General features: G+C 35.7%; 2 protein-coding genes across 4 annotated transcripts in view; both read right to left on the bottom strand.

Annotated features, from left to right (window-relative positions):
* Positions 1–25,604, bottom strand: part of LOC128986491 (adipocyte plasma membrane-associated protein Hemomucin-like) — a 438,949-nt gene that overhangs the window by 11,168 nt on the left and 402,177 nt on the right. Inside the window, exons 1-7 of one of the 3 annotated variants that reach the window (XM_054406903.1) lie at positions 19,703–19,741; positions 12,202–12,336; positions 10,679–10,884; positions 9,746–9,862; positions 4,639–4,807; positions 3,342–3,476; positions 346–619 (exon numbers count right to left, since the gene is read on the bottom strand). In XM_054406903.1, the coding sequence (XP_054262878.1) occupies positions 346–619; positions 3,342–3,476; positions 4,639–4,807; positions 9,746–9,862; positions 10,679–10,884; positions 12,202–12,311 (1,011 nt within the window). In that variant the 5' untranslated portion in view covers positions 12,312–12,336; positions 19,703–19,741. Of the gene's footprint in view, positions 1–345; positions 620–3,341; positions 3,477–4,638; positions 4,808–9,745; positions 9,863–10,678; positions 10,885–12,201; positions 12,337–13,313; positions 13,638–19,702; positions 19,742–25,604 lie in introns of those variants that run through there. The other 2 variants (XM_054406897.1, XM_054406911.1) reach the window with 2 other exon arrangements.
* LOC128986464 (modular serine protease-like) overlaps positions 19,845–25,604 on the bottom strand; it is a 28,999-nt gene continuing 23,239 nt past the window's right edge. The window contains exons 10-11 of the mRNA XM_054406853.1: positions 25,248–25,401; positions 19,845–20,070 (exon numbers count right to left, since the gene is read on the bottom strand). Of these exons, the coding sequence (XP_054262828.1) occupies positions 19,877–20,070; positions 25,248–25,401 (348 nt within the window). The 3' untranslated portion in view covers positions 19,845–19,876. The remainder of the gene's footprint in view (positions 20,071–25,247; positions 25,402–25,604) is intronic.

Here is a 25,604-nt window from a genome sequence, read left to right as displayed (position 1 = left end):
AAAAATTTTGATAAGACTAGCGTTCTTTAGATTGTTGTAAACTTTATTAAAACATATGTTGTAAACCTTGGTGGCTTAAGTAGCAGCTTAATTTGTTCTATGCCACAAATAAGTTAAATTCGATATTGATTGTTAATTGTTAATAAATATAGGTTATTAGTAGCTTTAAAGGACTTTTGTTATAATTTTACTTAAGTGTTAGGCTTATATTTTCATTTCAACTTTAAAGGGATACTGCACATAATCCAACTTTTAGTTTAGTATGAGATTTTTGATTTTTCCTTCTATTTTTTTTTTAAGTGTAAATCTAGGTTCATACTTAATCTGACATGCACATTTACTTACCCAGTGTGCATAGATTTTTGATAAATATGTAGGATAGTATTCATTCATAAGAAGTGAAGGCATTTCCATCAGATAAAGAAATCTTGCAAGAAACTTGCGTAGCACAGGATAAGGTCCCAAAATTGAAGTTATAGCTGGATTTTCAATATCATTTTCGATTGGTAAAGTAACAATAAAATGTCCATGTAAGTCTGAATGCATATTATCAGGCAAACCTGGTAGACCATAAAAAAAAACATCAGTTTGACCTTTTTTTGGACCTTTTAAGTAGTGCCTGGAACAAAACAGATACCCTTTTACAACAATATTGCCTGCTCTAGAGGATTCTTTTATTTTCTTTCATTTATCTTACAAATGTTAGCGTTTCCTATCAAAGGATGTGCAGAGTTTGAGTCACAGTAAAAGTGGTGCTTTGCACGGTTTTCATTACGGTGGCTATTTTGTCAATCTTTTTTAGAGCAATAAAAAAACATACAGTAGGCCTAAAACCGTTTACCTGAATTAACCGGGGTCGATTCGGATAGTCGGGCATAAAAAACTATATGTTACACATTGAATGAACTTTATAAAGTACAACTAAGACAGTATAGAGCTGTTAAATTAAATTGAAGTACAGTACAGGAACAAATACTGAGATTAATAAAAATAATAATACAGTCAATACAGTACAATTAAAAGTTCTTTAATGTTGTGTCATTCATATGCCTTTGCATTTAACATATGTTTTATCAAGATTACATGAGGGACATTTGGGTATAGTAAAATGTCGGCGGCGTGCTCAAGAATCTGTTTGGTGGCCAGGCTGTTCAACAGAAATTAGTACTACAGTGGAAAATTGTCCAACATGTATAGAACACAGACTACAGCGAAAGGAGCCTCTGATGTCTACACAGCTTCCTCAAGAGCCTTGGACCCATTTATGTGCAGATATTTTGAAATGTAACCAAAACTGGTATTTGGTAATACAAGATTATTTCTCACGATTTTTAGAGCTCATCGAACTCAATACTTTGACTTCAGCGGCAGTTATTGGAAGGATGAAAAACATTTTTGCACGACACGGGATCCCTCTAGAAATTCGTACAGATGGAGGTACTCAGTTTACTTCTGACGAGTTCAAAGGTTTCGCAAAAGAGTACGGATTTAGAGCTGTAACTAGTAGTCCACACTTTCTTCAATCGAATGGAGAAGCTGAAAACGCTGTATCTATAGCCAAGAGGATTCTACTAAAGTGTCCGGAAGCAAGATCCCAATCTTGCTATTAGCTTACAGGACCACCAAATTGGAATCGGGGTTATCACCTGCAGAGCTGCTGTATGGTAGAAAACTAAGAACAACTTTACCTTCTCTCAACGACTTTCAAGTGGTTGGAAAAGATCAAATAGAATCCTTTCGAAACTGTGACAAGAAAATAAGAGACAGAGTCAAGAAAAACTTTGACAACAGAAGAGGCGTCAAAGAACTTCCACCTTTAGCAGTAGGAGAGATGGTCTGGGTTAAAGATATAAGTGCGAAAGGAACCATAAGAACAACAACCAATCTACCTCGATCCTACATAGTATCATTGAGTAATGGGAATGATGTAAGACGAAACAGATGGCATCTCATTCCCCTACCAAGAAAAGAGAATGATGATTCTGACGATGTCTACCGTGGAAGAAGGGTGCAGCCAAACCACAATGATGGAATAAGAAGATCGAGCAGAACTATCAGACCACCAATAAGATATGAGTAAATATAATAAGGAAGGGGAGATGTAGTGTCATTCATATGCCTTTGCATTTAACATATGTTTTATAATTTAGTTTGTTGTTGTGGTGATGATGACTCTTGTTGAATAATAAACACATTCTTTACTTGCAGCATTTATTAGAATTTTATATTATCTTACATTTAACAACGCTAACTTAAACATCTCATCTCAATCAGCGTAAGTTTTTGTGACGTAGCTTGTTTCCGCGCGGCTAAATCACGCAGGCGCCGAAGGCAAGAAGCTGTACAGTGTTGCACTCTGGTTGCCGCTCCATTCATTTGAGGGCGTTGTCAAAGCACATAAACGCCTCACTATGTGATGGTACACTTTCATTTCCTGCCTCTTCGTCTCCTGCGGTCTCATTGTTTTCATCTTCATTTTCCTGTTCATCCATGACACTCACTGCGATTTTAATTTTTATATTTTAATTTGTGTTGGCGTAAATATTACAATGGAAAAATGCGAGAAAGCCTGGACAATTTGATATACTAAAAAGAAAACTGAATTAACACTGTGCTGCATTTCTTGAACAATCATTGAAAGAGACGATTTGCAAACTATGGAAACATAGAAATGTCATAGAACACCACCAAGTAGAAGAAATAGAAATAATGTTTTTTTTTTTAATTTATAATCATTATTATGGACAACCTAATGCGGCTGTGAATGGGAAACATTTGTAGAAAACACTAAAAAACAAGATCAGCTTTTGAAAAATGACAATATATTTACAATAAATGTTGATTATATCAAACTGTTATATGTACATCGTGAGTATTTCCATAATTTTTGAGTCGACTCTTTTAAAGTCATCGGAAATTATGACTGTTATTTGTTTTAAAATAACGCCTGTATTAGTTCGCAATTGCTCAAATTCAAGAAACAGGTATACACTAGTATTCATTATTCAGGCTACAAATATGAAAGTTAAACTGATTTCATAGTGATTTTGATTTTACCAAAGGGCTGTGCCCTAGAAGCCCTTGAAGTTCCAATGTGCTTATGGAAATATAAGTTTTGTTATTCTAGTAGTTTTTACAAGTTTAACAGACTGTGTTTCTCATTCTATGTAATCACTATACCACAGTACTATGAACCAACACAACATAATGCCTAGTTTAAAACCATGAGTAAATGATGAATGACCCTGCTGATTCAATCCTACATCATAAAAATTACTATTCTGAAATGCCTTAATACACAAATACTGTACACAATTTTTTTAACATTGTTATTGGCTTACCTTAAAATTCTTCCTCGAAACAGGTCTGATACCAATATAAATGATTCGTCTTGAGAGAGAGCAACTCCATTTGCAAAATGAAGCTTGTCAACTAGCACAGTGTTAGATTTTGTTTTTGGATCATATTTTATAAGCCTGCAAACAAAAGTAAAATGATTTATTGGAATCTTTAAACTACATGAATATCCTTCAACATGTTTTCTTGTTATTTATAACTTTGCAGTTTAGCCCTTTCACAAATTTACCTATGTAAATCAAAACTTTATTTGTTCTAATTTGGCCTTGATTGCTGAAAATAAATTAAAAAAAAGACTGGTAGAAATTAAATTACTGTCAAAGATAAGTCTAAGAAAGCATCAAGTAAACTAAAACAATAGAATAGACAATAGAAATAGATCAGCAACAATAGTACAAAGGCGATTCCTGATAGAAGCAGACAAATTTAAAGGAGCTGCAAGGAAAATATCTCGGCAAATAATAGCCGAGGGCCTAGTTTTAAACCACACAAATATTATCAGTATCAGTTGAATACCGGGAGACTTCTGCAGGATATATGCCTACAATTTAGACCTCGAGTGGGAATAAATGTGATGATGACCTTTGCAGGAATGCATTTACCGCTTATTGTAAGAATTATCTATCATAAAAACACTAATAAGAAAACTTTCCCTAAAAACACATCTTTTACAATTTTCTTGTTCTCAAGTTTGAAGACAATGCAGTGACTGGTTATCTTGTCATAAAAAAATATTGGGTTTCAGAACAGATTTTGTAATAATGTAAATAATTATTTACATTGGTGTTTACAAAATCATTACAATTATTTATTACAAATAATTATTTACAATATTACAAAATCGGTTCTGAAACCCAATATTTTTAATGACAACCAGTCACTACATGGTCTTCATACTTGAGAACAAGAAAATTGTAAGAGATGTGTTATTAGGGAATGTTTTCTTCTTGTGTTTTTTATGTTAGTTAGATCATCCTTACAATCAGCGGTAAATGCATTCCTGCAAAGGTTTGTCAATTAAACCTGAGTGAGGGCTGTACTGATACTGCTCGGAACACATAACTTATCACTTCTGTGTGACAAAACACTTCTTCAATCATCTTCAATGGGGTTGTCAACCACAATACGGATTAAATTCATACATAAATCGAGTTTTTGTTGTAAATAGGCCTAACATACCAAGATTCTTGAAGCCTCTTTTTTTAATAATTCCAATTCATATAATTCTCTCTATTACAACAACCGAAAGACAAGTTTCACTTTAACTGTTGTAACATTTACCTTCCATTACCATTACCCAGTGCAGCATAGAGACCATCGTGTAAAGAATGTGACGTTGAAGAGTCAGACCAATACACTGCCCCATCCTTGGCCACAGTTAAAGAGTTAGGGAGTTTAGGAAACTTTCCATCGATTGAAGTTTTCATTGAAACCAACTGTTCGTATTCACCTGAAATATACATGAATACATAATATAAATTGTGGCAACCCAAACTCAATTCAAACTTCACTAAGTATTGAAAGCTAGGCTAATGGTACCAACTGATTTGAAGAGCTATAGCCTACTTATAATAATGCTGTTAAGGGTCCAAATAACAAAATAGGGACCTAAAACTAGGCTAAGATAACCGAGAAGCAAGGATGAAGACATGCGAGTAGGCCTAGACATAATGTTGGGCCCACAGGTCTCCATTGATCCCTTTACCAACCCAGTGGAAAAAGACCGGTGGTGAGACAAGACAGCGTGTGAGGTGGATCATCTTAACTTCAAAGCTATAAACTTGAGCGAGGAAATGCTGTGTCATGTGAAGTGTTTGTCTGTTGACATAGGCTAAGTTACCTTATGGTCTGTCAAGTGTTTTGCTAAAATCTGTATCTTATGACACATTTACTGCTTTGTATTTGTTGGTCTAACAAATCAATCATAACAATAAGTTTTCGTGTTTTTCACTGACAGAGAGTGTAGGTCTCAATGGTGGATCAAGAATATTTTTTGGGGGCCGAGATTAATTTAAGGTTTTAAGTAAATTCAAGTGGACAAGCCATATTACTTTATCTCAAATTAGGTGTGGTAATTTGCGCTAAATGTGACCTTTACTTTACCAAGATCACGCTGCATCATTATATCGTTCTATTAAATCATAAAAATGTATCTATTCAAGCCAAATGAATAAAATGTGTCAATTACTAAATAAAAAAAAAACATTGGTCAAGATTTAACAGTGTGACATCCAATCTGTACACACTTATCCGAACCTAAGGAGTCAAATACGCAAATGTGATTATCATATTTGGAGGTGTTCTAACTACTGTATAAGTATTCTTTTATGCAAACTGCAAAACGTTAACATTTCAGTACAACATATGTCGAACAGATGTAAATAACAACCAATTAACAATGGCTACCACTGAAATGACTGAACTCTTCATTACTCCCCTCCCTGTCGCCAGTAGATATGCTAAACTTATCAATTGCCGTGCTTTTACTTACATCATCCTACTTATCATCGGGTATCATTTTAGCGAATTTCCCTATAGGGAAGTATTAGCGAATTTCTCTATAGGGAAGTAGATATTACTGTAGGTCTCATGGTAAGACCTAGGCCCGGAACTGATTTACTTTTTCATTTTGATGTCCCCAGAGGCCAAAAACACCATTCCTTCAAATGTTTATATATATATATATAATTATAATTATGTAATTCTGTGTCCGTCAAGACGATAACTAAAGTAATTTTTGTCCGATTTTGATAAAACTTGGTATGAAGGTTCGCGAACCAGCATGATCGGACCATGGGAACAGGGTTTTATGGGGTAAAAATGGGGTTTTCTAATTTTTTCCCTTTAAACACAAAATTTATAATTTTTCTCAAGACCTTTTTAAAAAGCTTAAAAAACAAATAATTTAGTACCTATATCAAAGTGTTTTTTTACGGTGATTGGTTAATTTAAAATTCCCATGTTATTCTTATGGAGAATATTGTAAAATGTTGTAGTTGGCATATTTATGGATAAATTTTTATCAAACTTGGCGGATTTATTTATTTCATATTAAGCTATTGCTATTTTAATAAAAAACACACTTTATTAGTTTCCCTGTAGCAGCTAGCCTAGGCACTCATTAACCCTTTCAGTGCTATGAAACGATATACAGTATCGTTGTTTTTAAAAATCTCTAAGGGATATAGAGAGGAAGGCTATTTTAACAAAAAGTAGCAAAACGGCCATTGGTGACCTGCATGTTCATAGGATACACTATCAACCACTTAGCTAAAATATTCGCCCAATCCGATGATTTCGAGGTGTATGTCTAAACCAAGGATTATGAACACCTCACATCGATGGTCTTGTACAAGGACATTGATGGTCTTGTACATGGACATGGATAGTCTCGTATATGGACATGGATAGTCTTGTACATGGACACCGATAGTCTTGTACATGGACATGGGTAGTCTTGTACATGGATATTGATAGTCTTGAACATGGACACTGATAGTCTTGTACATGGACATTGATAGTCTTGTACATGGACACTGATAGTCTTGAACATGGACACTGATAGTCTCGTATATGGACATGGATAGTCTTGTACATGGACACTGATAGTCTTGTACATGGACACTGATAGTCTTGAACATGGACACTGATAGTCTTGTACATGGACATTGATAGTCTTGTACATGGACACTGATAGTCTTGTACATGGACATGGGTAGTCTTGTACATGGACACTGATAGCACAGAAAACATAGTAGTATGTTTTCTGTGCTGATAGTCTTGTACATAGACATTGATAGTCTTGTACATGGACACAGACAGTCTTGTTGTATATGGAGTTGTATTTTAACATTTTTAACTATTGATTTTATTTTAAAATAAATCACTACTGATGAAACATCTGTTCTTATGAATTGCACTTTATAAAGAACGCTTTGTGTTAATCAAATTGATACAAAAAAATCACATCCATCAAAACTGGATCCAGCCCTAGTTCCGATTTTTTGTGGATCCCTTCGGGCGTCGGTTCTAGCTCAGATCCGGTGGACAATCACTAAATTTTTTACCTTACATTCAATTTTCATATACTGTATTTCTTGTTATTATGTACAGTACTACTAAACCTACTACTGTATTGAGAAAATTGTTGTCAGGATTAATTATTCCCTTTTAATTTTGGACAAGGAATTCTTCTGGTGACATGGTCATACATGGTATAATTAAATAGTAGATTCTTATGCATTTTACATAAACACCATTTTGTGGCATCAAACTATTAAATACATTATTTATGATACTGTAATTTCGAATTACCTACTCAAAGTACTATTTACAAAAGACCTAGGTTACTCTTGCATTATTAAATCTATTAAGCTTTTGTTATACTGTTTGTATATTAAGTATTGAAACAAATCTGTATTTTTAAAACCGAAATAGATAGAAATATTCAGTTTGCGGCAATGATTGTTAACAAAGGTTCCGTAATTTTTTACATCAAAAATATTTTTTCCCCCCTAACAGTTTAGGGGGTAGGGGGTGACTCATTTTTTTTCAAATAGCAACCCCTATTGAGTGACCCCTTATTTTGAAGGGATTGTCGAAAGAAACACAATGACGCAAATTCGAGGTGAATATAATCTTACCCCCTATCCAAAATGGTGGGTATTCCAAAATGGGTGCTTTTTCACATAAATTAAATTTTGGATACCCACCATTTAGGCTAGGGTTGAAATATCTACCTCGGGTTTGCGTCATTGTTTTTCTTTAAACAAACCCTTTAAAATGAGGGGTCACTCAATAGGGGTTGTTAATAAAAAAATAAGTCACCCCCACCCCCTACCATGTTAAAGGGATTGAAAAAATATTGTTGATGTAAAAAATTGCGGAACCTATGTTAACAATCAATTCCACAAACAGAATATTTCTATCTATTTCGGTTTCAAAGATAGGCCTACAGATTTCTTGCAATTATTTGTGAAATTGGTGCTTTTTCACATAAAATAAATCAAATTTTGGAATACCTCCCATTTTGGCTAGGGGTGAGATATCCACCTCGGGTTTGCTTCATTGTGTTTCTTTTGACAAATCCTTCAAAATGAGGGGTCGCTCAATAGGGGTTGCTATTTGAAAAAATAAGTCACCCCCTACCCTGTTAGGGGGGGGGGGGGGGGGTAAATAATATTTTTGATGTAAAAATTGTAGGACCTTTGTTAACAATTATTGCCACAAACAGAATATTTCTATCTATTTCGGTTAAAAAAAAAAAAACAGATTTGTTTCAATACTTAATTTACACACTGTATACATTACCTGGTGAGCTTCAAATTGAACACAGGACTCACTGTTTGTTTATTAAGGTCCTACATTATAATATATATTGTAATTATAAAGTTTCCTCAACTAGAATTAATGCCACATCCGCTTTGGTATTAATGTCTACTTTAAAAAAGGTAAATTCTCAAAACTAACACATACATTCTCTATTTGTAATCCCAAATCTAGATACATTTAAGCTACATGGGACCAACGATGTAAAAACTACTGGATTGCGCTCTCAGTAGTACTGCGGGCGCTGTTTTCGGTCTAGCTACCCCCACCATCTACTGGCAGTAGCCGACGAAGCCCATACGCTCACCATTGTAAATCGCACCTTTTTAAGTTGCTGCTCTGTTTAAATATATAGATGTAAAATATTGCTAATGCATGCCAAATGATTTTTACTATTCTAAACTTTATGTCTTCTTCTTTTCTTGCAGAAAATAACACATTTGAACTCTTAAAACCCTACTACATTTGTCTAGTTTTTACCGCAAATCTACGCTTGACATTAACGTGATAAGCACACTTTTTTATGACCTATTTTGTAAGATACATTGTCATTAAACATTGAAAGAAAAAAAATATCGCTTTTACGTCAAACATAACGTTACCACTGCGGCAAAAACTTAGCAAAATTATTCAAAATGTTTATGTACTATTTTTTCGATTAATAAAATAGAATTTCAATTACAAATATTGTACTTTCTATTTCTCTTTTGTAATCACTTATTATTTTACCATGTACAATTTGGAACTAGCAATATCAGTTGTCAAAAACATCTACAAAATGGGTTTAGTGAATTTGCAGTTTTAAAGAATTCAGATGGGCTATTTTCTGCAAGAAACAAAACAGACATAAAAGGTTTAACTAGTAAAAAGAGTTTGACAAGCGTTAGCAATATTTTATCCCTATAAATTTCAACAGAGCAGCAAATAAAAAGTGTGTTTTATAATGGTGAATGTATGGGCTGCGCCGGCTTCTGCCAGTAGATGGTGGGGGAAGCTCGACCGCGCGGCCAACACTGAGCCAGCGATCCATGAGTTGTTTATATCGTTGCATGGGACTCACCTGAAGAAAGATTTACTTTGAATATGCCATAATAGGCATCAGCTACATACATATTCTGGTTTCCGTCAAAACTCAGCCCAAGAGGTCGACCACATATCTCTGGTTCATGAATACCATCTGTAAACCACATTAGTTAAAAACATATAAAATAACTGAATTTAAATTCTTAATTGAAAACCAAAAGATTCTGGTTCAGAGCAATTTTGGGTATAAATGACATTTATATTAGGGGGACCTGTAGGATTTCTCACAAAATAAAATTGAACTTTCTTCTTATAATAATATATTGTCTTATAAAAAAACTTTATGATAGTATCTGCTGATGATGAATTACAATAATAAAATAACACCCAAGGCATAACTCTGAAAAAAAAAAAATGAAGATTAACACCTTTAGTTATAGATAATAATCGCCTGGAATGTGGAGATCCTCTTTAAATTTAGAGAAATTCAACCGAATAAAACTAATAAAAGTATATTTTTCATATTGTGACAGCCAAAAATTTCAACCTCTTTAATTGTTTGCAAGATGTGCGAATGTACTTTTAAGACGATGTAAATACGTTTCAGTCACTACATATGTTTAGTGTTATAAATTGGAGAAAAATAAAAGTATGTTTTGTATTTTACATTGTTTTCTGTGTTGGCTGACACAAACGCATCAGCTCGTTGGTGGGTTGGTTGAATAGTTAGCGATCGTTAAAAAAACCATGCAGTTTGAATAGATTTTATAGGTAACTAAACGTACAATAAACAGCAAGGCATTGGCGTGTAAATTCACTATAGGCTTAGTCACTTTAATTTACCAAATCAGATTATCAAGGGAGTGTTGTATATTGATAAATTATAGCTTTTAGAATTAACTTATGTGTTTTATTTTGTTATTTATGGATTATTGTAATTTATAATGGTCGGTAGGTAAAAACTACTCACCACACTTTTGTCCAAATTTTACCACGGGTACAATCTTTTCTCCAACAATTTTAACAACATAGCCTCCTTCTATTGTTGTGTATAAAGTGCCATTGTATACTTCCATATGCTCTGGCCCTTTAACTTCATTCATAAATAACTTTTCTGCACTATTTAAGTGGTCATTCAATGCAAGAGCCCCTTCTAAAGGTACGGGAGGCGATAGACTGAAACAAATCAATGTCTGTAATACAAGTTGTTATTCATGTTCATTGCAATTTTGTTTTAAATACCTTCAAAATCACACTTGGGATATACAGGGTGGTCCACGGGAAACGGATGGATTTAAAAAGGCTATTGCTAAGTTTTAAACGTAGAAATGAAGGAAAAGTTATGCCAACTACAAAATAAAATATCTTATTTTAAGTTTTGAAAATTACCTCACATAAATCGAGGCCATTGAAACGGACACACATCTTCAAGCATTGCTCGAAAACGTTACACTTTGTTCAGTAACTATTCATTGATTCGTTCAATTTGGCTCCTAATTGTGGCCTTTAATTCTCCCAGAGTACGTGGTTTTTCTTTTTAAGCACCTGTCTTCATGGGACTCCACAAGGATACGTCATTCATTGACAAGTTCGGTGAACGCGGTGGCCACACAACATCACCAAACAATGAGATCACATGCCCACGAAATAACATTCAAAATGTTGGCCGTGTAAGCAGTTGCCCCATCTTGTTGAAACTATATGTTCTTGATGCAGATTTTCTACCCTTTAAGGTCGGGAATGAAAAATTATCTTAAATCATGTTCATGTATCCTGCAGAATAATTAACAATGACAGAAGTTTTTTTATTCAAAGATTGATGGCTCATAAATCCCTCATTTTCCTACAGCACACTAAACCGTGCTCCAGGTGTTTTTGTTTTCGTTACTGACCCTTTAGTTCTAAATAAGAAGCCCACCTTAAAATTGTATTCCGACTTGGAAGTTCAACATGACGACCAATAAAAAAGTTACGTCTAAATATCGTTGAGTTTCCAATCTTGACTCGTCACTTTAAAAAAAAAATACATTGTACGCATGCAATGATCTTTCCCACAGCGGCATGATGGCGACTAAATGGCATTGGATGGGGAGCTAAATGACCTTAAGCACGAGGAGATACAAAGGATGTAATGTCCCAACATAACTTGCCTATTTACTAATGACACTTGTTAAAGATGTTGATAGTTCTGAGCGAAACTGAGAAGTTAAATTAATTGATGAAATATTTGTATTCTGCATTATATCTATAGGTAAGCATTTTTTTATTTATTGCTTTATTAAAAATCAGAAAACGTGATCCCTCCGGTCAACTCGCTGCTGAAAAATCCACTCACTGCTGTGAAAGCAATCCTAGTAAAATCTGAAAATTAATTATTGTCTCAGCCCACAGTGAAACCCAACAGAGGGGGTTTTTCTCATTTAATTATTGCATAAATGCAAACAGCAGGTGTTAGTTACTTAAAATAACTTAAGTTTAGTTTACTTGACATACCTGTATGACTCAAACTCCATATCTGGAGGAATACCAGGTATAAATGTGATTGCCAGTACCAAAATGATCAGTTTCATAGAAACGGTATAGGCTCTCGTGAATATTCCCATACTTCTTTAAATACTCTCCTTAGTTCTGGAAACATAGGTATAAAGCAACTTAATCAGTCAATCAGTGTGTTTTTCTCTTTTATTTAAAATATCTGTTAGTTACACTATGGGCATTTTTCATGTTTTTAGTATACCCTAGTACAAAACCTGGTTATAACGTTTTAAGATCCCCATGGCGAGAGTAGAATCAATAGCAGATAAAATTTGTTAAATAATTAGGCCTAACTTAAGTTACCAAAACGTGATGAACATGACTGTTCCAATTAAACTAGGCCTAAAATGTAAGAATTTTCCTCTTCAAGGTAATTCTCATTCGACACACAGTTGGGGATAAAAAAGTTAGCTTGGAAAAATGCCTGATGAGATTAGCTACATACATGGTAACTTACCCTAACTTATCTAAAAAGTTAACTTACTCAATCCAATTAAAATGCAATAGCATAGCAACGCTGGTGGCGCTGCCTACGGATTGACAGGCAAAGCTCTCTCAAACCGCTTAATGCTTTTTACCATGCGGTTGGCATTCTGGGTTATAGTAGTACGTTTTCTGTGCTAATAGTTTGTAGGCCTAAGTTTAATTGATATGAAATAAAGGCTCTGCTAATCATGATGCCACACATTAGTGATTAGGGAGTTAGTTAGAGTAGGGTAATCTTAAGTTATGACTTTAAAGTAGGCTACAACTTACAACAATGACAAACATGGCTGCTCTTTACTTTAGGTCCTACCTTTATTGAGTTATCTTACATAAATTTAATTATTTAGCCTAACTCGTTCGTCGAAGTAATAGAGACTCAACTCAGCTCATGTCCCAGGTTAAGAAATTGGTTTTTATGTTAAATAACAAACTTTTGGTATGTTAAGTACAGAAAAAAAACTAGGCCTAGCCTTTAGCCAACTTAACTTATTCCTAGCCTAGCTCTAGCTAGGCCTACTAAAATAAAATAGTCAATGCTAAAACAAAACGTCAACAATATACATTTAGGTATTCTAACTTCTAACCTGAAGCTTTCCAAGAAAACAGTTGTCACGACACGAAGAATCTTATTTCGTAAATAATTAGCCTATGATACAGTGTCCGATCAAATTAATTCATCCATTTTAATATGGACTAGTTAATGATTCAGGTCAGGTGTATAAACCACAGCCTAAAGTAGCGAAACTATGCAGAATGTTGGTACCGGCAATGTATCAAAGGGAAAGTTTACATCTCATAAAACAATTAATGATGAACGTTTGGTTTAAAAATGTAACATATATTTTGAAATTATGTTTGACACTAACTTGAGTCGGAACTCAACAACAGGGTACCGACAGTGACAGACGAACTACGGAGACGGACCACGGACGAAGAGAGGAAGAGAAAGAAGAGACGCAGACGACGAGTCGACTCGACAGACGACGCAGTTTGTTGTTGTCAGTCTAATCTAGTCTAAAGTCAATAGTGTAATATAATTTTTCTTTTTTGGGGTACAGTTTCTTAACTGGGCTATGCTAATGTCGATTGAAACTATCGAATTGAAAATATTGATTAATAATCTATATTTTTTAATATAGTGGGGGAGCTAAAGTAAAAAAAAACCATAAGAAAACTGCAAATTGTGATAAGAGTATGCCCTTCGGTGGGAATGTAGTTTGTTTAAAATAAGTAATGAAGGCTAGGCAATGAAAATGAGATCGGGAGGCACCGACCAAAGTTGCTATATTCCAAAATGGTGACGATTTTCAAAATGGCTGACTGTATTTTGGGTTTTATATATTTTCTTTTGATATAACCGGTAAGTCATGCAAAATGGTGTTTCTGATAAATATTTACGTTTTTAGGTATAAGCTAAGTAAATAAGTTCAGTAATAAGGTAATAAACGTAAATTTATTTAAAGAAAATAAGTTATATCACCAAATAAAAAAAGCGCTATATTTTATAAGTTGCAGAATATTTCTACCAACACCATTTTTAGCTAACTTGCCTATAGGGAAGTAGCTATTACCGTAGGTAAGAACTAGGTAAGAACTGGCATGGTAAGAACTAGGCCTGGGACCGATTTACTTTTTCATTTTAATGTCCCCAGAGGTAAAAAACACCATTCGTTCAAATTTTTATATATGTATATATTTGTATGTGTGTGTCCGTGAACGCGATATATTGAGTATTTTGTTGTCCGATTTTGATGAAATTTGGTTTGAAGGTGTAAGGCGGGATAAACTTGAATGAGTTCGCGAACCAGCATGATCGGACCGTGGGAACGGGGTTTTACGGGGGGTTTTATTGGGTAAAAATTGTTTTTTTTTACCCTCTGTACACAACATTTCCCAATTTCTCTGCAGACCTTTTTAAAGAGCTTAAAAAACAAATAATTTAGTATACAAAAGAGTTTTTGTACAATTATTGGTTAAGGAGAAAATTCAAAAAATTGTTATTTTAAAATTCCCATGTTATTCTTATGGAGAATGTTGTAAAATGTTGTAGTTTGCTTGTTTATGTATACATTTTGATCGAATTTGTTAAATTTATTTATTTTATACTAAGTTATTAATATTTTACTAAAAAAAAATATAAGAGGATAAAAAATGTCAACAAAATTATGACACTTTCAATTATTTTTCAATTATTTACACTTTCACTTTCAATTATTGTCCCAGGCCTAGTTCTTACCATGCCAGTTCTTACCTAGTTCTTACCTACGGTAATAGCTACTTCCCTATAGGCAAGTTAGCTAAAAATGGTGTTGGTAAAAAAGCATTAAATCTTACTGATAAGCCAAAACACACACATTTTTGCCATGATAGCTTTGATTCGTTTTTTTTTAATGATATTCTTCGATTTTTTGACGTTGGCATTCTTCGTGGTACTCAACTAAGCATCTATTAGGCTAATAAGCATAACCTTGTTAAAACAAACTTATAAATACGCCCTTTCTATTGGTGTAACAATCAGCTATTTGAAATCACGGAAGCATACGTACCAAACATTTATAATTTCGCACCATTCTTTTTAATAACCACGTATTTTGTGGCGATGGACAGCGATAGGTTGAATAGTATTCCTAGTAAGAAATAAGAATATACACTGATTCTCCGCATTGCACGTAGTGACAGCGAAACTCCTATTTTGCCAACAGTTGTCATACAAAGTGGCATTCAGTTCACTAGAATTAGTTTTCATAGCAGCTGATTTCTCAACCTTTTACTTTGTAATTTTCTTTTCTTCAGTTGTCATCCATAATAATAGTGGGGTCGTATAGCTGCATATAGTGGCAGAATATTTCAGTTCTGGCAGACAGGCTGCAATTTTAGGTGGTTATAGTACTGTATACAAGTTTCTGAACCTAAAACCGCCCAGACACCAATTTTTAAGGACCTCGGTCGTCCGTAATGACGTCATCAAAATGGCGGCCGTAAGAGGATGCTGGGTCCCCATGAATTGGCTATAAAGACCGAATGCCTGAACCGATTTTCATGAAATTTGGCACACAAGTGCTGGAATACATTATGTCGGCCTGGGTTGAAAATGGTCAAGTTTCATCAAGTCATTTCAAAATGGTGGCCATTCAAAACTAAAAAATTATGAGGAAAATAATTGTGAATTGTTTTATACAGGGTGAGTTTTAAATGAGTTCCTCCCCTACTTTTTTATACTTTTCTTAAGATATCAACTCCGAACCACGTCAGATAATTGTAGAGTAGCGATTACTTCATTTCGACTAGTTTTTATTTTATCAGTTTTTTGTTATCAAGCTTTCTTAATAAAATATAACAATTAATTTGATATAAAATGTTAATATTTCAAAAACCAAACATGACAATGAAAACCGGATTGCGGCATTGAATTCAACATAAAAAAGTAGTTCAAAATGATGGGTCACAACACCACCTTCATATTTAAAATAATTTATCACATTTCAAAATGGCGGATCCAAGATGGCGGCTGAAAAAAATACATCCGTCTTAACCGAGTGAAAATAGGTCAACAATGAATGGTGGTGTCTACTTATCTTTATCTAGCACTATTTTGAGATTATGGCCTTAGTTTGTAAATGCACAATGTTATAATGGACTAAAAATAACGTTATAAAAAGTTCTCATAACTTTAGAATTGATCAACATTTTTTTAAACGGATTGCAGCATCGTATTCAGCGTAAAGGTTTTGTTTGAAACGGTGGGTCACAACCCTATCTTTACATTTGAAAAAATAACTTTGTATCCAAAATGGCGGATCCAAGATGGCGGCCAAAAATGTAAACCCAGTCAAAATGAAGTACTTGCTACTCTACAATGATCTGACATGGTTCAAAGTTGATATCTTAAGAAATGTATAAAAAAGTAGGGGGGGAACTCTTTTAAAACTCACCCTGTATAAAACAATTCACAATTATTTTCCTCATAATTTTTTTTAGTTTTGAACAGCCGCCATTTTGAAATGACTTGATGAAACTTGACCATTTTCAACCCAGGCCGAGATAATGTATTCAACCACTTGAGGTCCTTAAAAATTGGGGTCTGGGCGGTTTTAGGTTCAGAAACTTGTATACAGTACTATAACCACCTAAAATTGCAGCCTGTCTGCCAGAACTGAAATATTCTGCCACTATATGCAGCTATACGACCCCACTATTATTATGGATGACAACTGAAGAAAAGAAAATTACAAAGTAAAAGGTTGAGAAATCAGCTGCTATGAAAACTAATTCTAGTGAACTGAATGCCACTTTGTAAGGAGTTTCGCTGTCACTACGTGCAATGCGGAGAATCAGTGTATATTCTTATTTCTTACTAGGAATACTATTCAACCTATCGCTGTCCATCGCCACAAAATACGTGGTTATTAAAAAGAATGGTGCGAAATTATAAATGGTTGGTACGTATGCTTCCGTGATTTCAAATAGCTGATTGTTACACCAATAGAAAGGGCGTATTTATAAGTTTGTTTTAACAAGGTTATGCTTATTAGCCTAATAGATGCTTAGTTGAGTACCACGAAGAATGCCAACGTCAAAAAATCGAAGAATATCATAAAAAAAAAACGAATCAAAGCTATCATGGCAAAAATGTGTGTGTTTTGGCTTATCAGTAAGATTTAATGCTTGAATTTAACTGCTATGCTTGTAATAACTGCAGTTTATTCGGGTTTAGTCTCAAATGCTTGCGTAAAACCGTAGACTGTGACTGCGGTAAGTGAAGTTCCCTACTACTGTAGCTTTAACTGTCGGGGGTTTTTCGAATCCGCGCAAACTTAGCTTCAATTCTGTCCACAGCAGCTGGCGGAGTCTGAGGAGGAGGACGGCCAACTCTTCCCGGTGCACAAACATACAGTTGCCTTGAATCACCTCATCCAACGAGCTATGCAGTTTCGATGAGAATAAGTCTCCTTCTTAAATTTGGTCCGAAGGTTTCGCTGAACACTAGCGACAATTTTATTTACATACCGTCTTAAATGAGAGTGACCTTGGTAGCTAGTAAAACATATGGTATTAGCGCTGCATTGATTTCACGTACTTTAAATGTGAAACGAATGTTTTCTGCATGCAACGTGGTCTAATTCCCTAACCAATTTGCATCACTTAATTATCACTTAATTATGATTATACAGTCACTCGTTAAGAATACTCTAAATATTTAACGATACCGGTAGTTACCTCAGTACATCCAGTTCACAACATTCATAGTCAATAATAAAAATGTCTCTGCACCATGGTAAATACTACCACAGGGCATTTGTAAATGGTATTGTGTTTTCAATTGTGAAACTATTACTCTTATCCGTAGCCCTTTGGATTATATTTAATGAAATGGTAAGACATTTTGTTGCATGAAAAGGTTAATGTTAATTTATGTTTTACTGCTGTAGCATTGAATTAACAAAACACTAATTAACCTTACATTTACCTTATTAATCGAGCAAGGGATTATATTAACAACAAGTTTAACAAGTTGTCTCTGATCGTTTGAACACTGTAATTTCATATACAAATTAAAACACTTACCGTCTATATGTACCTTTAGTGGGTTAAATAAAATATCATAAACCATTATGCGAGGAAAATGTTTACAGTATGGTTTACAAATGCTGAGATGATGTTATTTCCACTAATAGTTTACATAAAACGCTCATAACATCTTTAGTATTTTATGTCTTTAAAACACCAAAAAAAATGTCTTACTCTATAGAATGTTGGATGGAATGTTGTTAGCATGCAAACTGAGCTTAAAAGTAATTCATTATTAAGTAGCTAGCTTAGAAGTAAAATTATGCTAAGACAAAACGGGATTTTCCTACAAACCAAGCTTTTGTGAATAAATAAATTTATTTAAATACTTGTACTCGTCTTTGTAGAGGGAAATGTAACATTCAGAATAATATTGGACATAAAGATAGCGAAGAGTTCAGAATAACGGAGACGTTTGGTTTTACACAATACTTGGTGCGGAGATAACGTAGGCAACTGGCGGTGAAAACGAGGATATACAACATAACTACCAACCATATCATACTTAAAAATATGTTCTTAAACATTTATGGGTGAAACCAGGAACATTAGGAGGAAGCTAAAAAATCCTGAGTGTGGATGGGTTGGTAACCTTTTAAATGCGTGGAAAATAACGCAAACTAACAATCTACTAAACTATATTCGATTTGTGAAAGTTTCCAGACTATCTTTTTGTGTTTCATATACACTAAACCATCAGGTAAAATGAAGATCGACAATGGCCACTGATATTGAATATAATTTTCTCCATAAATTCTGAGGTTCTCAATCAATCCTTTTACGAAATTGAGTTATGTTGAGTTACGAAATTCTTTTACTCCAAACAAAATGACGCATCCAATATATCCATAAAAAATTATTGTATTGCAAAACAGCCACATGAAATATCGATGTTCCGTTATAACAATGGTTGCAAAACCCTTGTTATTCGGTTATTTGGCGAAATCATTGATATAACTCCGTTTCAAGTTTATAAATTGTTCGTCGTACTTTGTTTGGATTTTAGTGAGTGTTTAAACTGTCACCAGTGTATTTAATCTATGGTTAATGTAAAATTGGTTCAAGAATTGTTTGTACATTTAAATTCTACACATTCTTATAGTTAAATTAATCCTCAACGTTATGAACGGATTTCATTACAAACCCCCTTCCTTTCAATTAAGGAGTAAATATAACATAAGCTTTGGTTAAAGGTCTATATCTCATTTATGCAGAAGGATTTATGCACATAACTTACTCGTCATCCAAGGTAAAATAGCGGCATTCTGGGAAATGTGTTATTTCAAAATTATTAATACCACATTGGTACTAGAATATAACTACATTAGTAACTATAGCTTAGTTGATCACTGAATGGATAAATTCTGTCTTATGATGTGGTAACTGAGAAGTCCTCCATCATTACCTGACAAGTCCTCGAGCAAATGATGTACATGGATTGGCATTAACTTGTGGTTGGTTGTACCATTGACTATTGGTACTGTATGGTTTCATGTTAATTGTACAAAGATTTATTTAAAAGGCAAGACAGGTAGGAAAGCTTTACGTAAACTCATAAGTTAAATATTATAAGTACTAGTCAACTGGAATACAGGTTTTCGAATAGTCTTTTTTGATTTTGAATCCAGGTGATATGATGTCTATATTTGACGTTTGTAAACACAGAAACGACCAAATTATGCTTAGTGCTGGTAATGCCCACAATGTAATGTAAACCATCCCTGTAGACGGCGGTCAGACCCCCTCCACTGTCCCCTTGCTGGGTCGTAGAATCTGCAACAAATTGAAACTCACATAATAGGAACTCATTTCATATGGACTCACAAGATATACAAATAAGACCAGTATATATGTTTCGCTTAAACTCCGAATTCGGGCAATGTCCGAAACGTTTACCCACTTAGCGATGTGGACAGTGTGAAATACCCACGTCGCGGAGTGAGAATTTGTTCCGGACATTGGCCGAAGCGAAATCCCTAAACCGCGTTCGCGTTGTGGGTAAACTAGTTTTCTCAAATGCCGAAGTTAAAACGTTCTTCGGCGACTGAGTAAATCAAAAATACCCAAAAGTAATTGCCCACGTCGGGTAGTGGATATTTCTAGTTTGTGCAAATGCTAAATAGAATAGCATGTACAAAACTAACGCATACACAAATATCTAAATGAAATCTACAATCACTAGGTAAAATAAAATTTAATTACGTTTACAATTATATTTATTTAATGAACGAGTATAAATAACATTTTAGAAAAATGCAGGTAAACAGCAAACTACCAAATAGGAAAAATCATAAAAATGCCCGTTAATAAATATACATACTATGAAATACTGTAATGTTTTTCCGCTATGCTAGCAACCTTAAAACAGAGACAATTGCACACTACTGTGCATTACCTACGTCTACTTTGTTACCACGAATACTAGAAAAATACCGGCATGGATCATAAACATAAACAAATGACGTTGTTGGCCCGAATCCTATACTAATAGCATTGAACATGTGTTTTGGCAGTTCCATTTAAGCAATGTTAAATAATGTTTATTTTCGGGCCAAAAACGTCATTTGTTTATGTTTATGATCCATACATTAACTTTTTATGTATAACGGTATAACCCAATACATTTTCACGATTTACCTAAACAGTTCCTCTTGCAACCACACCTGATAAAACCTGGCTTGGATTCGATTACATCATTGCTTCTTTGCGTACGTTTACTTGCTCATCATGTCCATCCACGGTGAAAATAATTTTATTTGGCGTCCCATTGTAAATGGTCTTCAGATCTATTTGTCCAGAACTCAATGTTTTTGAGTCCCCGGTCAACATGAATGCTGACCATTGCAAATTGAAATTATCTCCGACTGAAACTGGGATTAATTTTCTTTCCGTGTTCTGGACATTTTTTGAGTCTGGATTTTTAAGGAAACTACACAGTTTTCCAGTGTTGTGTCAATTGCAGATTTTCTGGTGTGAAGAGTGCACAAAGGTATGCTAACTTCTGTATATTTATGTCTTCGTTATGGAAGTCTATGAGAACGAGAATTTGGGGTCTGCGCAAACTAGAAATACCCACAACCCGACGTGGTCACTTACTTTTTCTCACATCGCGTTGTGGGTAATTTGGATCTACTAAATCGCCGAAGAACGTTTAAACTTCGGCATTTGAGTAAATCAATTTACCCACAACGCGGTCTGGCTATTTCGCTTCGGCCAATGTCCGAATAAATGCTCACTCCATGACGTGGGTATTTCACACTGTCCACATCGCGAAGTGGGTAAAGATTTCGGACATTGTCCGAGTTCGGAATTTGAGTGTAACACATACTTTACTACGACAAAATTTTCGATCGAAAAATGAGGGGAAAATAAGAAAGGTGGGCCACAAATATATCCGAAATAACCTCAACATAAGTTTAACAGTGTGTGAGCATCAAGTCACCTTGCTACCAGCCACTACTAGCCATCAAAGTATGTGTTATATACTTCGATGCTACTAGCACGTGCCACGACCATGCAGCGTGAATCATCTCGCACAGTGCTACTTGGCATCAGAAATGCTACTCGCACCGTGCGAGATGCATATTATGTGTGTGACCCACCTAAGGCTAAGTGGACATTGCTAAGATTATATAATACATCAGCCAACACATCTAACACATGATTATTTAAATTTACCCCTACTTGTCTGAATTGTATATGAATTCCTTTGTTGTACCAATTCATGTATGTTTACAAGAGTGAGTTCTGTCGAAGGTTAATGTTCTGTAACACAAATGTTTATGTCATGTTGATTAAATAATTATTCTTCCACGTTCTGCCTTATTTTATTTAAGAATAAAAAATCTAAGAGACATGTCAACTCTATAACGGTTGATTGTAATTATTGGCTTTATTTTAGCTTTCTTAATAATATTAATAACAATCATTACGTCGAATATGAAATGTTATATTTATAGTACAGGCCTACTAGCTGTTATACCCGTGCTTTGCAACGGGAAGAGGACACGAATTATAAACATCATTAACATAGTTTTAGAATAAATAATCTATGATAAAGATTTAGATTAAATAAACCTACCACATAGCTGTGTAAAATCATATTTAATTTCTTTGGATCAGCTGTCTGAAAATTGTGAAATAAGCAATAATTTGGCAGTTATTCTTGTTTACATTGAAATGTCGAAGCAAATGTAAACATTGTGAATCTTTTCATTACGGCCATGGCCATGGAGACCAAACCCTCCTCTTACAGACCTCTCTGTATGTTGGACACTGCTGGGAAAGTCTTGGAAAAGTTGATCCGTTCCCGACTGAATTCAGCCGTGGTTGCTGCAGGGAATCTATCCCCTCGTCAGTACGGTTTCAGGAAGGGACGGTCAACGGTTGACGCTATTGAGGAGGTAAAGCGAGCCGTAATGAGAGCTGAGGAGTTTAACAACTATTCTCGTCGGGTTGTGCTGCTTGTAACACTTGATGTGCGAAACGCATTTAATTCCGCGAGGTGGTGCGATATGCTCGACGCACTGGAGAACACTTTCCACGTCCCGGCATACCTCATGCGCATGATAGAGGACTACCTCCGGTACCGCCTCATCATTTACGACACTACAGAAGGCTCCAGGACGATGGATGTAACTTCTGGTGCTGCTCAAGGATCCATACTGGGCCCGGACCTCTGGAACGTCGCCTACGACAGCCTCTTGAGATCCGAGATGCCTGAGGAAACTGTCCTAGTTGGGTATGCAGATGACGTTGCGGCTTTAATAGCTGCACGTAGCATTGAGCTTGCCCAGCTGAAACTAAATCGAGTCATGCGAACCATTAACGCATGGATGGCAGAACATGGTCTCTCGCTCGCTCTGAGCAAAACTGAGATTGTCATTCTGACTAAAAAGAGGATTGACACCATCGTGCCTTTGATGGTGGGGAACGTTGAAGTCCAAACCACTCGTGCCGCAAAGTACCTTGGGGTCATGGTGGACAGCAAGCTCAGCTGGCGAGACCAGATCACCCGTACGGCGGACAAGGCCGCTAAAATGGTTTCTTCCCTTAGTCGGTTAATGGCCAATGTCGGAGGTCCACGGTCCAGCCGCAGAAGGCTGTTGATGTCTGCGGTCCAGTCAGTGCTCCTGTACGGTGCGGAGGTCTGGGCAGACGCTCTCAATAAGGAGGTATATAGAATGCGGCTCGCCCGAGTGCAGCGTCAGGCAGCACTAAGGGTAGCATCTGCCTATCGAACAGTGTCCGAACCCGCCGTCCTGGTGGTTGCTGGAGTCATCCCCGTCAAACTTTTGGCGGCGGAGAGGAGGGCAATTTATCAGCGCCGTGGGGAGGACCAGGCAAGTATTGAGGAACGCACCCGGACCTTCCAGCTGTGGCAGGAGAGCTGGGAACAGGAGACAAGGGGGCTCTGGACCAGGCGACTGATACAACAGGTCCAACCTTGGGTTAATCGGCGGTGCGGAGAGGTGAACTTCTACCTCACCCAATTTCTGACGGGTCACGGCTTTTTCCGGTCGTACTTGTTCAGGATGGGCAAAGCCGTGTCACCCGATTGCATATACTGCCCAGGCATTCCCGATGACGTGGAACACACTTTCTTCCACTGCCAGCATTGGGAAAGGCCCCGCCTAGAGGCTCAACAGTTCGTAGGACTGCTGTCGGTGGACACGGTCATACCGATGATGATGGAGGGTGAGGACAATTGGACCTGTGTGTCACTTTACATCCAGGGTGTTCTCCGTGCCAAGAAGCTTGACCTCGACCGGGATGCGGTGTAGGTCAAAAAATAAATAATGCCAGAAACGGTGCGAGCCCTGTGGGCTTAGGTCACATGTTGGCCTGACTTGAAGTAATGTGACAAACAATTCCAGGTCTGTGTCCAACAGAGTAGAGGGGGTTTTTTAGTGAGTAGTCTGTGATAAACTCAGGAGTCTCACACTACAGGCTGGCTACCTGTGTGCGTAAAAGCATTTTCCCTCCTCACCCTAAAAAAAAAAAAAAAAATGGAGACCAAACAATATTTACTTTTAAAATCCTCACTTCAGAACTTTGAAAGCCAAAGGGCCAAAGCCCACGGTCAGTATCGAAGTGTGAATAGTCCTATTACAATCCTTGGTATGGTAGCTATATTTTTGTTAAGTTTAAGCCCAGTCAGTTCAGTAGATTTTACACTAAATAGTAATACATATACAGACGGACACCATTAGATTTTTATATAGATTTAGTAGTTTTTTACTGAACATAGGGTGTCCCACGAAGAGGTTGCTATTTTAAACTAATATACCAAACACATTATACACTATACATACTTTAAATTCCACAGCAAAATAAAATTAAAGTTTCTTAAAAGAGATAGGACAGTAGAAAAAGTTATAAATGAATTTAATTTGATTCATAATAATGTATTCAAACTGATCACGAAATTGCCATGCACCATTTTAAATCACTCTAGCAAACCTTTTTGCAAATTTTGTTGTTATTTTGTTGTTCCGCATTATTTTCTGACCAAACAGAATCAAATGAGACGCTAGGGCTATTCTTTTACATATACATTTATTATAATTGTAGAGTTTCATGTTTGTAGCTTGTTCTACATGTCGAGTATTGGTTTAAAATTAGCAACCTCTTCGCGGGAAATTCTGTAAATTGAATGTAATATACATAAACACAAGTGCAAGTGAATGATTTCAAGTATCTTTGGTTCCAAATATAAAACTCCTGTTCTCCACCATCCTCCATGTTTCACGCCTCTTATTTTTCCCAGAAGGGATTGCGCTATACCAGAGCAAGTAGTAAAACAGTATGGATATGTATATGTTCTTTGTCTTACATTTTAAAAATCGTCTAATTGGGGTAGTCCCAGAACATAATTTAATTGACTCCCTCTCATTACAATGCCGTTTTCATCCCTTAGATGTCTAGACTTTAGAATCATTTGTATTTACCTGAGTTGTTTTTATAAGCGCAGAACTTTTCATGCACCAGAGTATAGTAAGGAAGTACTTGTTTACAATCAGCCTCTGACATTACAGTCAACGTGTTGTAAAGAAGGGTTTCACTTGCTGGTCCATTCGCTCCTACCCGGCCCCAACCGACTACCTGTAACACGTGCATGAAGATGAAAGAACTGGGACAAACCTAGAAATTATTAGTTAAACACCAATTCATTATAGTCAACGTGATGAACAAGAGTCCGTCCGTCAGACGCAGACGGAGAACAAGAGAATACGTAAATGATTGGCTTTGCATCCATTACTGACCTTAAACAAGAAATTCACTTGTTGCATCCTTTAAAAAAAAAG

The sequence above is a fragment of the Macrosteles quadrilineatus genome, unplaced genomic scaffold, assembly GCF_028750875.1.
Source record: "Macrosteles quadrilineatus isolate MER2022 unplaced genomic scaffold, UCM_ALF_1.0 Scaffold_1__1_contigs__length_201487025, whole genome shotgun sequence".
Lineage (NCBI taxonomy): Eukaryota > Metazoa > Arthropoda > Insecta > Hemiptera > Cicadellidae > Macrosteles > Macrosteles quadrilineatus.
Note: the sequence above shows the minus strand (reverse complement) of the source record. Positions and strands in the feature narration are given on the sequence as shown.